At 37.1% G+C, this 13,209-nt stretch overlaps 1 protein-coding gene across 2 annotated transcripts in view; it reads right to left on the bottom strand.

The window, feature by feature from the left end:
* The window catches only part of IL1RAPL1 (interleukin 1 receptor accessory protein like 1), a 711,140-nt gene that overhangs the window by 164,810 nt on the left and 533,121 nt on the right, over positions 1-13,209 (bottom strand). For both annotated transcript variants that reach the window (XM_032100865.1, XM_032100866.1), the window contains exon 6: positions 95-169. In XM_032100865.1, coding sequence (XP_031956756.1) covers positions 95-169 — 75 coding nt within the window. The remainder of the gene's footprint in view (positions 1-94; positions 170-13,209) is intronic.

Raw genomic sequence — 13,209 nt, 5'->3', positions numbered from 1 at the left:
ATTATTAATGCCAACATGCCATCACATTACCATAATACATTAACATGTCAAATACCTTCATATAATTTGAACAGAGGTTATGTTTGCTACTTACCTAACTGGGTCTCCTGAATTGTTAGCTTACTCTCCAAGGGGTGTAAAAGCTTTGGTGGTTTATCTGTTAGTGGTGCTAGAAAAGAAAGAAATTCACATATATAGTGTTCTGATTATTATTGGATAGACTAAGACTTGGTTTTATACCTATTGTATCAGGAAGTCTTTGGTTTTTCTTTTGTTTCAATAATGTTCATGCCTTCAGTAGCTGTAAATGTTTTTGCTTAGACAGTAAATATGGCACCAAAATTAAAGGCCCTTGTATGAAAAAAAGTAATTTCTTTAAACTCCCACAAAAAACCCCCAAGCAACAAAACAAAAACAACAAAATCCCCAAAACTAACTAACTAAAAAAAAAATGCAGTGACATTGCAATTTTCTATTTTTGTAAATATTATCCAGAATTTCATAGTTTTCTGTGATGTTTAATTACTTTTCTATAAAGTACAGTCATTAACAGATAAATAACATCAAATCAATTACTGTAAAACAAGTTTGAATATTTGACAAAAATTTTATTTGAAAAGATATTACCAACACTGAAGCTTTGTGAAGGGGAGTACTAGAAAAAGGCTAAGTTTTCAAAATCAAAGGAATGGATACAATGAAATAATGTCAAGATTCCTAACAAGATGCCTTCCCTCTTCCCTTTTGGTCTACCCTGAAATAATATTAGTAGACTTACGCAATAGTGGAATAGGAAGAATTTTGTAGTGGTCAAAAACCTTCTGAAGGTTGATGAAGTGTGTTCAAACCATGCATGTATATAAACAATGCTGTTCTACTAAATATAACATCTGTCTACTTAATTCATAGAAGCACCATTGATTCTTACTACTTTTGTTCTTAGCAAGTGTCCTCTTTGCTATGTCTGACAGATGAGTGCATGCCATATGAAAAAAAAAAGAATGATTTTTTTTCTTTTAATACTGATAGTAAATATTCATGGCAAATTTCCAACTTTTCTAGTCACCTGCAACATTTTGATATTCTGCTTTTCAACATCAATTCATACTTCAGTTCTTAACACAGATTATGGGCTGTCGCAGATTTAAAATACATTTGACATTTTGATATAGCTCTAGAATATTTGTTCCCTTCAACTTGTCAAAATCAATGCTCCTTTTCTTACTGACATACACACACACCCATATGTGTATGGGCTTAATCTACTAAACACATTCATCTCCTGTCAGTGGAATAGCAGAAGTTTAGTTGCATTCTCTTCACTATGTTTCCTCTGGTCTTTTAGTAAATTATCAATGTTCTTTAAAAGGTACAGCATTTAATTTCAACTTTGAGACAATTACAGAATAGAACCATTATCAACTCTTGTTTCTGCTTTACAGAGATTATCCTTTATATGATAAAAGCATAAACCCACTCAGCTGGTATCAGGGGTGTTAACCCATCAGATCTAGCAATGAATCAAAATTCAGGAATCAGAAAAGATGTGTACTTGGCCCACAGACCTTCTTTCAGTTCATTCTTCTTACAGCTTCTAGTCTCTATGGGAAATCATTCTGCACTACAGACTGTGGAGACAGCTGCAGTTGTGAAGGACTTTTTGACATCATCTCTGGGTTGCTACTTTTCTTTACACCAGTGTTAATTCTTTTTACTTCTTTTTGTCTCTCTGTCTTTTTTTCCTTAAAGGCCAAAGTGGGTGGAAGGGAAAAGGATTCAAAATATATTTTCTTCTTAAACTGTAAAATTAGTCATTCCCATTTCTTAACTTCTCTGTAAAGGCTCATAATGCATCAGCACATCGGTATTTTTTAAACATCCACTATGAATTTAAATTTAATTTTGCAGTTCTGTCATTCTCAACTCAATTACTATTCATCAGATAATGTCTTCTGAGTCATTGTTGTTCTAAATCTGTTTTGAAACTGTGATCAGATTTTAAGTAAAGATATAGTAACTTGTGGAGTTAATGCAACAAATAAGAAGATTAGAAACCAGCATTTTTTATCAGTTTAAGCCAAGATCAACATTACTTTTATGGTCCTATAACTCAGGTCTCAAAGAGGTTTTCTACTTTTAAATGAATAGGCCCAGGATGTGTGGAGGTAAATCATCCTTCAACAGAAGTATGAAGTTTTTATAAAAATTTTGCCCAGTTTAATTTTCCCATAATTTATGAGATTTAATACAAAATTTAACAAAACAAATGCTACTGAAAATAATAATTTAGACACATAACTGGTGTATCAGAATCACAGGAGCATGTAGGCTAGAAGGATCCTTTGGAAGCCGAGTGATCCAACCTCCTGTTGGAAGCAGGTCCAATAGAGGACATTTTGAACATCGTCGTGGATGCAGATTTCACCACTTTGGGTGTTCCAGCTGCCAACCACCCAGTGGCCCTGCACAGGACTCAGTCCAGTACATCTGTCATTTGAACAGCAAAGGGCTCAAATTCGTCAGTGTCCCAGGTGAGGCCTCACAGACACTACAGGGCTGGGAATGATCACCCTCCCAGACATGCTGGATAAATTCTTGCCAAGAGCTGTGCAGTTGGACTTTGCCAACTCATGCTCAACTTACTGTCCACCTGGGCTGACAGGACCATTCCTGCAAAGCTTTTTCCTACTCAGTCAGTCTCAGCTTCTACTCTGCTGGACGGGATTATTCCACTTCTAGACAAAGACATTGCCTTTGTTGGACTCCATGATTTTCTCCAACTTTTCAAGGCTTCCTGAAGGAGCATCTCTATTCTCTAGTTTGTCACCCATTCCTCCCATTTTGCTGAGAGTGAACCCTGTTTCATCCTTCAGGAGTACAAAACCCCCCTAATCAATAGTAAAACAAAGATAAAATAGAAGTTGTGTCACATGCTTATTTTAAAGGGATAGTTACCAATCTTTGTAGCCAGTAAGAGTTAATATTTAGTAAGATGATGCAACTCTAAAAACTCTAAATTGGGGAAAGCATCCCAGCATTGCATTCCTTTTGATGTCTACCAACCTCACACTGTTGTGACTATGTCTATACTATAAGCAATCACATTTCCCAGGGCCAACTCCTTCACCTGTCCAGAAAAGTAAAAATATCCTTGGGTACTCTGCATTCCAGGGTTTTAGACTGTAGGGAAATACTGTGAATGTGAGTAATATAGGCAAGGAAAAGAATTTTAATAACTGATGTGCTTAAACTATCAAATTTTCCAAGCTGATCTGAAAATTTTTCTCAGTCAGTCAGGGCCGTTAATGTCTGCTATTTGATCCATTTCTTATCCTGAAGATGTGTGTAAGTATGTTCTCGCATATTAATCCCTGTGGACTGATGCAGAGAATTTCTCTAGCTGCCTCTCCACCTCTCAAGTGTACACTCTCCCCAGATAGCAATATTAATGGAGAGCACAGAGTTAGCACAATCCTCATTTAGTTTAGAACCTCTGGAGTAGACCTATGTGTCTCCTATAAGCTTTTTCCTATCATTAAAACCATGGGGAATGACTTCTTTACTAGGTCATGTGAGAAGCTATTCAAAATCAATATTCTTTTCAGATGGATATATTGAGGCACAGTTACCTACTAAATTGAACACCAAAACCATATTTTAATCCTTTCTTCCTAAACTTTTATTAAATAGCAAGAACCTAACAAAATTTATAAAACTTAAAACTACATCTGGTCTCTTTAACAACTTAAATACCTTTTATTCTTTTTTTTTATAAATAGAGGTAGGAAGGCAATAATTTTCATGTCCTACAAAAATATCCAGGATTTCAAAGCACTTCCTGTTCTGCACTCTATGCAAAGAACAAAAATTCTTTTGAATATGTTTAAAAATATAAAGAGAAGATCCTCTTCCCACCAGGTAGTACTTATCAATGTGGCTGTCATAGAGGAGGAACAAAGTGCTCAGATTCCTATTCTTGCATGAGGGAATTCTCAAGTCTCTTGGCAAGAATCTTAGTCCCTAGATATTATTATCTACTGATGCATGGATTCACTTTTCCCTTCCTCCCTCTTGGTTTTTTCTTTCTCTTCTCACTTTTTTTTTTGGTTTTGTTTTTCACTCGCCCCATAGCCCCCACTTAAGAGTCAAGAACATTATCCCAGACACAGTTTACCAAAATTGGTATATTCCTCTCTGAAAAAAAAAAAGGGGGGTTTGATAGGTCAGTGCCTTTTAAAGGAAAGCTGTTTGATCATAAATCAAGTTTACAGCTCATCTTATATTTGACTTCTGAACCATCTTTGATGAATGGTTTGAAAACAAATATGTGTCAAACTTGAAGTAAACTAAAGTTAAAAAAATAAAAAGGTGAAGTAACCAATTCTGAAGATTTATTAAAAATTAATATACAAGTTTAGAGATACCAGTCAGCTGCAGACATATTGATCCTGCTCAGAGAAAAAGTGACTAAATTCACATTCCATGTCTATCAGATTGGATGTACATTTAGAATATATTGAACAATTTGTCTTGTGGTAATGAAAGTGAAAGCCACCACAATCAGTCACCCAGCTGGAAACAACCAGAAGATAATATTTTTATATCAGCCACTGACTTCCATACTCCTCTTCCCACACTGCTGCTTTAGCTTTAGATGAATGTGGTCACATGATACGTACATAGACCTGCTCTGTGCAAAACACTGTTACTAGGAGAGACCAGCCAACTGTTAGATTTCAACATGTGTAATGAAGATATCTTAATTCAACCTGTACATCAAAACAGCACTAATCTGGATATCAAAACTGAGCTACCTCAAAATGCACAAGCTTTATAATAGAAAAACTATAATTCCAAAGATCTAGGTTTACATCTGTTTTACGAAGTGCTCACGGATTCTCCCTTGAAAATAACTACAAAAGGTTTTAATTTCTTAGAGGAAGACGCGGTTGTGTGGAATTGCCTGCAAATCAGAAAGCCAGTTTATTGTCTGGACATTTCATCCAAGGGCAAAAAATCACAGGAATAGTTGCCTTACTTGTCCAGTCTGAGTTATACATATTTTAGAACATTTCTGCTTCAACTGTTTTATTGAAGTAGAAATTGTTTTTTGAGGATGAAAATCCTTTTGATCTCTCTGAGATTTGAGATAACACAATGAGATTAAGCCTCTTATGTTTATGAATTTAGACCACTTTTAGAAAAAATGACTGACATGTCCCTGGAAGATATTGTAACCATAGCACAGGAGTAAATAAGGGGAAGAATTCATTGCTATGCAAAGGAAAATAGTCCTACACTTTGAAATCAAAGGACATCAGAGACATGGAGTTCTTTTCATGAAGTCAGCACTGCTTCTTTGAATTCAACCCACAGTTCAAAAAGACTCCCCATCTCTTGGTTTGTGTTTAGAAAACTAAGAGAATTCCTCATTTCTGTGTACTTTCTTGCTAATTTTCTGTGCGTCTTTTTCTCCTGTATTTGTCATGCCAATTTTGTCATATGCAGATAACTGTGAAGACAAGGTATTTCCATCAGAGGAGGGATATCTGAGGGGGATATAGAGGAGGCCTGACTGAACAAGTTGCCCAGGGAAGCTGTGGCTGCCCCATCCCTGGAAGTGTTCAAGGTCAGGCTGGATGGGGCTCTGAGCAACCTGTTCTAGTGGAAGGCGACCCTGTCCATGGCAGAAGGTTTGAAACTAGATAATGCCTGAAGTTCCTTCCAAACCACACCATTCTATGATTCTGTGGCAGTGCCTGGCACTGCTGCCTGCTCCACACGTTCTCAGAGTTGTCCTAGGGCTGGCTGTGAAGTGCATGGGGTGCACTCACCCTCCCAACTACCTCATCTGAACATTTATTCAAGCATTGTCAAGCATGATTGTCTTATACCAACATCAGTGGAGAAGGTTTGAAACTAGAGTAAAACAATGGGTTTGGGTTTTAGATTGCTATGTTAAAGTGTCTACTTCATGAGAGGGCTCTGAAAATAAAGCACTGTCATTGGAAAGCCATCAGTTATGAAAAGTTAGCATCGATTGCCATATTCAGGAATCATAAGTAATTATAAGAATAGGAAGAAAAACTGTAGCATTCCAGTTGATAATAGCAGTGCCTTGAAATTCTCTGATGTATACTTTTATGTTTCATTTCTTTGTTTTAATAGAATTGACTGTAAAAGAAAAGGCAGTAGCAGTAGTCTACAGTAGATTGTAATACAATTAATTATGTGCAGCCTGAAGCTGCAGTCTTGAAACATTAATCTACACAGTCACTGTCCAGATGAATATTGATACTGAGAACTCTGAGATTCCTCAGAGCAAATGTGAGCAGAGCAAAAAAGTTATGCAATGCAAGGATGCTCGTTTTTTTCTTTATTTCTCCTCACATAGGTATAGCCCTATGTATTCAGATATATCAGTAGAGAAATCAATGCTTTTTAAAAACTAAATATATGGCAAGGTCTTTCATAAGAAGGGAATTCTTTATACCTGCTTGAGACTTTTAACAACCTTAAATCTCAGTTCTCAGTTACATTCAGATAAGTTTTTATTCACAAGGGCATCATTTAAAGTCATATATGCCATGAATTGCAGCACTCCGTAAGAATATTCTGCTTCACTGTGTGAATGCTGAATCAAACAGTTGAAACTGAGGGCAGATACATGTAAGGATACTGAAGATATGTGTGTGAAGCCATAGGCATATGACAGTAAATGTGTTGTCTAATGTGACTTAGTTTCCACTATGACTGACTGAAGTTCAGCTTTTATCTTCTGAAATGTTCCCATAAATCTTGCATTGCAAGACAAAAGCATCTCTCCTTTCAGTTTCTGTCTTATTGTCTTCTCCTTACCACACATTAAAAAAACAAAAAACCAACAAAACAATTCCCCACCCCTATTGCTTTGGGCATATAAATGAAAATGGTTTTTATTTCTCATAACTAATCATTTCTTCTGATGTTTTTCCCAAACTGGCTATAATCTTTAATTTTTTCAATAAGAATTTTTTTTTTCAAAAAAAAACCCTTATAGTGCTTTGATTGGAATATTAGCCCTTCCTAAAAGAAAGTGCAGAAATAGCTGAACCTGTAATCAATAAAGAGGTTGCAAAAGTTTTCATGATGCATATTGAGAAGAGGCATTGCTAAAATTAAATCTAAAAGATGGGAAGAATATTTCCAAGAAGCCTTTTAGAATGTTTTAAGCCTGTGAGTCCCCTGCGATTAACAACACGCTGAATACTGGAGAAGAGCAGATGCAGCCAGATGTTAATATTCTCATTATCTGCTCATCTCTAATTGAATCTGATGTGACACTTGTGCCATCTTCAGAGGAGGTGTTAGTTTTCTTGAACACAGAGTGACCTTTCCCAGAGATCATCTCCATGGAAAAAGAACAAATAATCAAAATGCTGCCATGGAAGATGTTAATGCAGTCTTGAAATACAAAAGAACCAAAGAGTATATGTAGTTAACTATTGAGTGAAGTATCAGTCTAACATTTTGATAGGCTCTTGGTCTCTTTCTTTGTGGCAGATTTAGGATTTATATATTGATCTTATAAAGAAAAAGGGAAGGAATAAAGCAAAGCTTTGATTCTAAAATATTTTTTTAATTATAGTGACAGGATTTCCCCTCTCCCACAAAAAAAAAAAAACACAAACAAACAAAAAAAAGTCTCATAATAAAAAAAACCCTCAAATAAAAATATTAAAGTATCTAAAATATCAAAAATATTTTTTGTCTCGTGCATAAAGTTTCTCTGCACTACACCAATGTTTTTGTACAAAACTGATCCCTAAAGCAGGATAATGGAAATGAGATTTCCTATGTAGATCTATGAAAAGGATGTCATGCTAAAGCCTGATCTATCTGCATGGTCTGTTAAAATTTTCCTTGCACTTATTTCTTAGAGGTATCAGATCATCTGGGGAAAGAAAGAAATGGTTGCTGCTGTTGTTGATATAAAAAAGCAGGTGATATATTACCGGTGCATTTAATGAAAATAAATGTTACCAAAATAATTAAATGATGTATCAAGGAGCATTTCCACCAGCACATCCTCTGATGTTTCACCTTAATGATGCAGCCCACCAGCACGTCATTCAGCAGCAATGCAGTTAGAACCTGTCAGGGAATTTGCTCCTGTATCTACATGTTAGGTCATGCCTTTGTTTAGAAGAGTCTTCAGGGAAGTGGTGTGTTTATAACTCTCACATAAGGCTTGTGAAACAAACAGAAACACACACAGTATTCTTAAAAACCAGGCTACCTGAAAAGATGTAATATTCATGAAGGAAAACGGAGTTATATAAATGAAAATTATTTAGGCAAACTTATAAGAAAAGACAGACAAATACATTATCATCAAGCAAGCATTTTGCAACACACTATTAAAATTTCTCTGCATATCATCATAGATTCCCTTCTCATATCGTTACCCTAATCTCTTCTCCTTCCTTTTATCTCTAGGTTAAAGCACAGGAAATATGGGGATGGAAGTATCATAATGTTATATCCTCTGTGACTAGACAAAATATACATTTTCTTAACAATTACTCTATTTTTATTTCCAGATGACCCCACAAATATCTCATTTATACAGTCCAATTATTCAGTGATACCTACATTTTCTTGTTCTTCACACTTGTCATTGAATTTAAGTATTTACTATTATTTCTTGTCCTCAATCTTTTCACAATCATTGCATTTTCCCCCTGAAATTTAGCAATAGTTTCCATTTTTTTTTTGCCTAGTACTTGTATACCATCTCAGATTTAGATTTCAAACCCAAGGAAATGGAGTGTGTTTTAGAATGATTTGAACCATAGAGCTTGGAAAAGACCTTTAAGATCATTGAGTCCAACTGTTAACCCAGCACTGTCAATCCACTAATCCATGTCCTCAAGTGCCACATCTACAGGTCTTTTAAGTACCTCCTGTTCCAATGCCTGTTTTGTGGGCACATTCCAGCCCCTCAAAGTCTTTCTGGTACTGAGGGGCCTAAAATTGGACACAGGATTTGAGGTGTGGCCTCACCACTGCCGAGTACAGGGTGACTATCTGCTGGTCATGCTATTGCTGATCCAGGCCAGATGCCATTGGCCTTCTGGGCCACCCATGCACACCTGGCTCAAGTTCAGCTATCTGTTGACTAGCATCTCCAGGTACTTTTCCACCAGGAAGATTTTTCAGCCACAATTTAAAGTACCTCACTGAAAGTAGCATCAGTAGAACAATGATTTTAGGAAATGAATAGTAATATTGGGAAACTTGCTCCTGCCTTGCTTTTATTATTCTTTCCTTTTTTTGGAGTTAGGGCAGATAGTTCTTGGATATACACTAGCTCATGACCTTTGAAGACAAATTCTAGATACTCTATTTTTTAAAAATAATTAAATCTTTCTGCTGATAATGCTGACATTTCAAAGTAAAACTTCTCAGCCTCTGAGGAGGTCTTGTAAAGAAAATGGAACCCTACGCTCCCTGACTGCTTCGAGTCTTCCAGTGAGCTGACATTTAAAGGCCTTGGAATTAAAGATTTTACATATTTCAAAAACATAGAGTTTTCTCTTTCAAGATTTGTATTCAACCTTTTAATTCCATTGCTCTATTTAAAAACCATCTGATTTAAAAGGTGACCTGCTCTCATTCTTTCTGTTCGGGTTCTGTCTTAGACCTGTAATATCAGAACAATTACTTTGTTCTCCTAGTAATTTCAGTGATTTAGTCCTCTGAATCTATCTTTGCTCTGCTAGGAATTTGGACATATGATCATTTCTTGTGACCCAAAAATTGGAAAAAATCCACTTTCATGAACAGTGAGAAGACTTTTTTTTTTTTTTTGGTACTTCTCATTGAGTGCACCTGTTTTTTCTGTCCTCTCAGGCAGCGTTTTTTGATCTGCTCCATTGAGACAGGGATTTTACTTTTAAGCTGAGAGATTTTGGACTGTAAGAAAGCAAATATCACTCCTAATCTTCAAGAAAGGCTAGAAGGAGAATCTTGGCAGCATGGGCTGGCCAGCCTTTCCTTGATCCCTAGGAAGATGATGGAACAAATAGTCCTGAAAACTATTACCAAGATTATTAAGGACAAGATTGATGGTTGAGAATAATCAGTGTGGATTTACAAAGCTAAAATTGTGCTTAACCCACCTGTTAGCCTTCAGTGATGAGATGACTGGCTCAGTGGACCTGCAGGCAGCACTTGTTGCTGTTTATCTTGACATAAGAATGGCTTTTGCCTCACTGACAAACTGGTAAACTATGGAATTTGTATATGGATTGGGAGATTGTTGAAAACTGAGTGAACTCTTGGACTAAGAAGGCTGCAACCAGCAGAACAAAGCTTTTTGGGCAGCCTGTACCCCAAATATTAATGCTGGTTCACCACTTCTTTAGTGACCTGGATAACAGAACACAAAACTGGAAGAGTGGTTGATGACCGACAGGGGTGCTGCCACTCATAGGGACCTTGACAGCCTGGAGAAATGGTCTGACTCTGACAGGAACTTCATGAAGGTCAACAAGGTGAATCGCCAAGTTCTGTCCTAGGGGAGCAAAAATCCCAAACTTCAACATAGGCCTGGAGCCAAGCAGCTGAAAATCAGATTAGCATGGAAAGACCTTGGATTCATAGACCACAAGTTAGCCACAAGCCAGCAATGTGCTCTTGCAGCAGTGGAAACCACCAGCACCCTGGGCTGCATCAAGCAGAGCATGGCCAGCAAGTTGAAGGCAATCCTCCCTCTTTGCTCAGATGTGATGAGACACATCTGGAGTGTTGGGCCCAGCCCTGGACTCTCCAACACAAGAGAGATATAGACATACTGGGATAAGGGCAGTGAAGGGCCACAGTGATGAATAAGGATTGCAGCATTTCAGACAAGGAGAGACCAAGAGAGCTGAGACTGCTCAGCCTGGAGAAGAGATCCCTCAAAGGGATCTTGTCCATGTGTAAAAAAACGTAATGGGGGAAGTCAAGACAACAGAACCATACTCTTCTCAGGGTAAGGGACAGACTACGAAGCAATGGCACAGGAAAAAAAAACTACTGGAAATTCCACTTAAACATAAGAAAAATACTGTTCACAACACAGGTGGTCACCCACAGGAACAGGTTGACCAGAGATACAGTATTGTCTCCATCAGTGGAGGTATTCAAAACCCAACTGGATGTGACCCTCAGGAAACAGCCCTCGCTGAGCCTGTTAGGAGCAGGGCATTGAACCAAAATATTTCTAGCAGGTCTCCACTTGTTATTTAATTTTTAGCAAATATTTTCACTGTACAACCAGGTTTAGAAAGCCTGGAGAATTCCCCAGGTACCCTGAGAACTTTGTGTCTGTGCAGCAGGTGGAAGGAGGACATGCCATGCAAATTGCACTATACAGCACCAAAGTTTATCATACAGATGATGTGCCTGGTTCCATACTGTGTGTACAGACCCTCCCATTATAACAGCAGACACCCTGGCACAGAGGACTTCAGGTTTGCATTATCTCTATACAAATCTTGTCTGAAGTCTCAGCTGTGCAGATTTAGTTTCCATACCTTTTCTGGTTTGTAATATGGTAGGAAAACAAGGTCTACCATAGGACATGAAAACCAAAGATAAGCTACACAGTCCATGTAAGGGGAGGGAGGAGAACATGCCTGAGAACAATATCTGACACATATTGTCCATTTAACATGCCAAGCTTTAAATAAAGCTCTCTCTACAAACCCAGTATGGCAGATGTTATATTAGCACATATCATATGGTTACTTGGCAACAAACAGAGATTAGACATCATAAACATTTTGTCTGCAGAAATGTTACCAGAGCTGGTGATTACACAACCATATTTAATGCTTGGTGCATAAAAATATCCACCTAGTTGTGCATATACTAATTTACTGTAAAGCAAACTCCAAACTCTTTCATTGAAGGGTCTAGTTGAATATGTTAGAATTTTCTAATCTATTCCAGAGTCTGTCTACAAGACACTATTCAGTGTCATACAGAGGATCCCCATTAGAAAAGATGCTGTCTGGCTAAAATATTCTATTTCAGAAGTTCAATAATGTGTGTTGGTGAGCAAGGGAAGGGTGCACTGGCAACAAACACATGCTACTTCTAGCGTTTGAGGTCCATGCCACTGCACAATACTTACTATAGCGTATCACCAGGAATTCAGAAGCTTTCCTGCAGTTTCCAAAAATGGTGTAGATACCTAGGAGCCCAAGTGTCATGCCAGTTCTCAGAAACTTGTTATGGATCCCCTTTATCTAATTCCCATGCTTTTGTAAATCCCACTTAGTGCCATAATCCTTGTATAAATCTAAGAGCAGGAATCTAAATCCCCATACAACAAATGACTTGCCTGTAAAGTTCTTTTGGAAAATGTAATTTTCTAGCAAGTTAAACTTTTTCCCAATGGATAAGAAATCTGGAATGCAGAGTCTGTATAGAAAGTAGCAGCATAACCCATTTTGCATCAAATACTCTTGGCTTCTGTTTATATGGCTGACTTTTCTCTGTATGTTCAAAGTACATTACATGCCTTGCTAGGGAAATGAGAAAATTAGTTGTCACTTCAAATACAAGATAACAAAAACCCCCAAACACGTATGGAACCTAAAAGTGTAGATCTGTAGCACTCTTATAAGAAATGAAATTATTTTTACAAGGAACTAGAGAAAGAAAAAGATCAGATCAGAAGTGTATCGATTTTTAAAGATGACAAATAAAAATTAGAGAGAGAATAGAAAAATTTTGTTTTCATGAGAAAATACTCAGTCATATATTGATTGGGAGACTGTTCCTCAGAAGTATTTCATCTTTCTGTTCCATTTTGATAGCAAGGAACAAATTTTCTTTCCACAAACAGCTGCGTGTAGTAGCTATTATATTACGTGGCTCTGGGTCTTTTAAGGAGAGAAAGAAGGCAAGTAAAAGTTATTACCCAGCAGTAATAGCCATATCTTTGCTACTAGTGCACTGGCTGGGAACAGTCTTTCCAAAAATCTGACATCTCAGTTTAACACTTTTAAATTCTCAGTAATAAAAACAGACCTTATGTTACTATTAATATTTAGGCAGTAAAGATTGGTACACAATGCCTCCACAGACAGGACAGCAAGCTATGATATCAGAGGCAGAATAAAAGATGTTCTGAGTCAAATGAACAACCGATGATACCTCCTGCTCCTACATTAC

Source organism: Corvus moneduloides, chromosome 2 (genome assembly GCF_009650955.1).
Source record: "Corvus moneduloides isolate bCorMon1 chromosome 2, bCorMon1.pri, whole genome shotgun sequence".
Lineage (NCBI taxonomy): Eukaryota > Metazoa > Chordata > Aves > Passeriformes > Corvidae > Corvus > Corvus moneduloides.
This window is presented reverse-complemented; position numbering and strand designations above follow the sequence as displayed.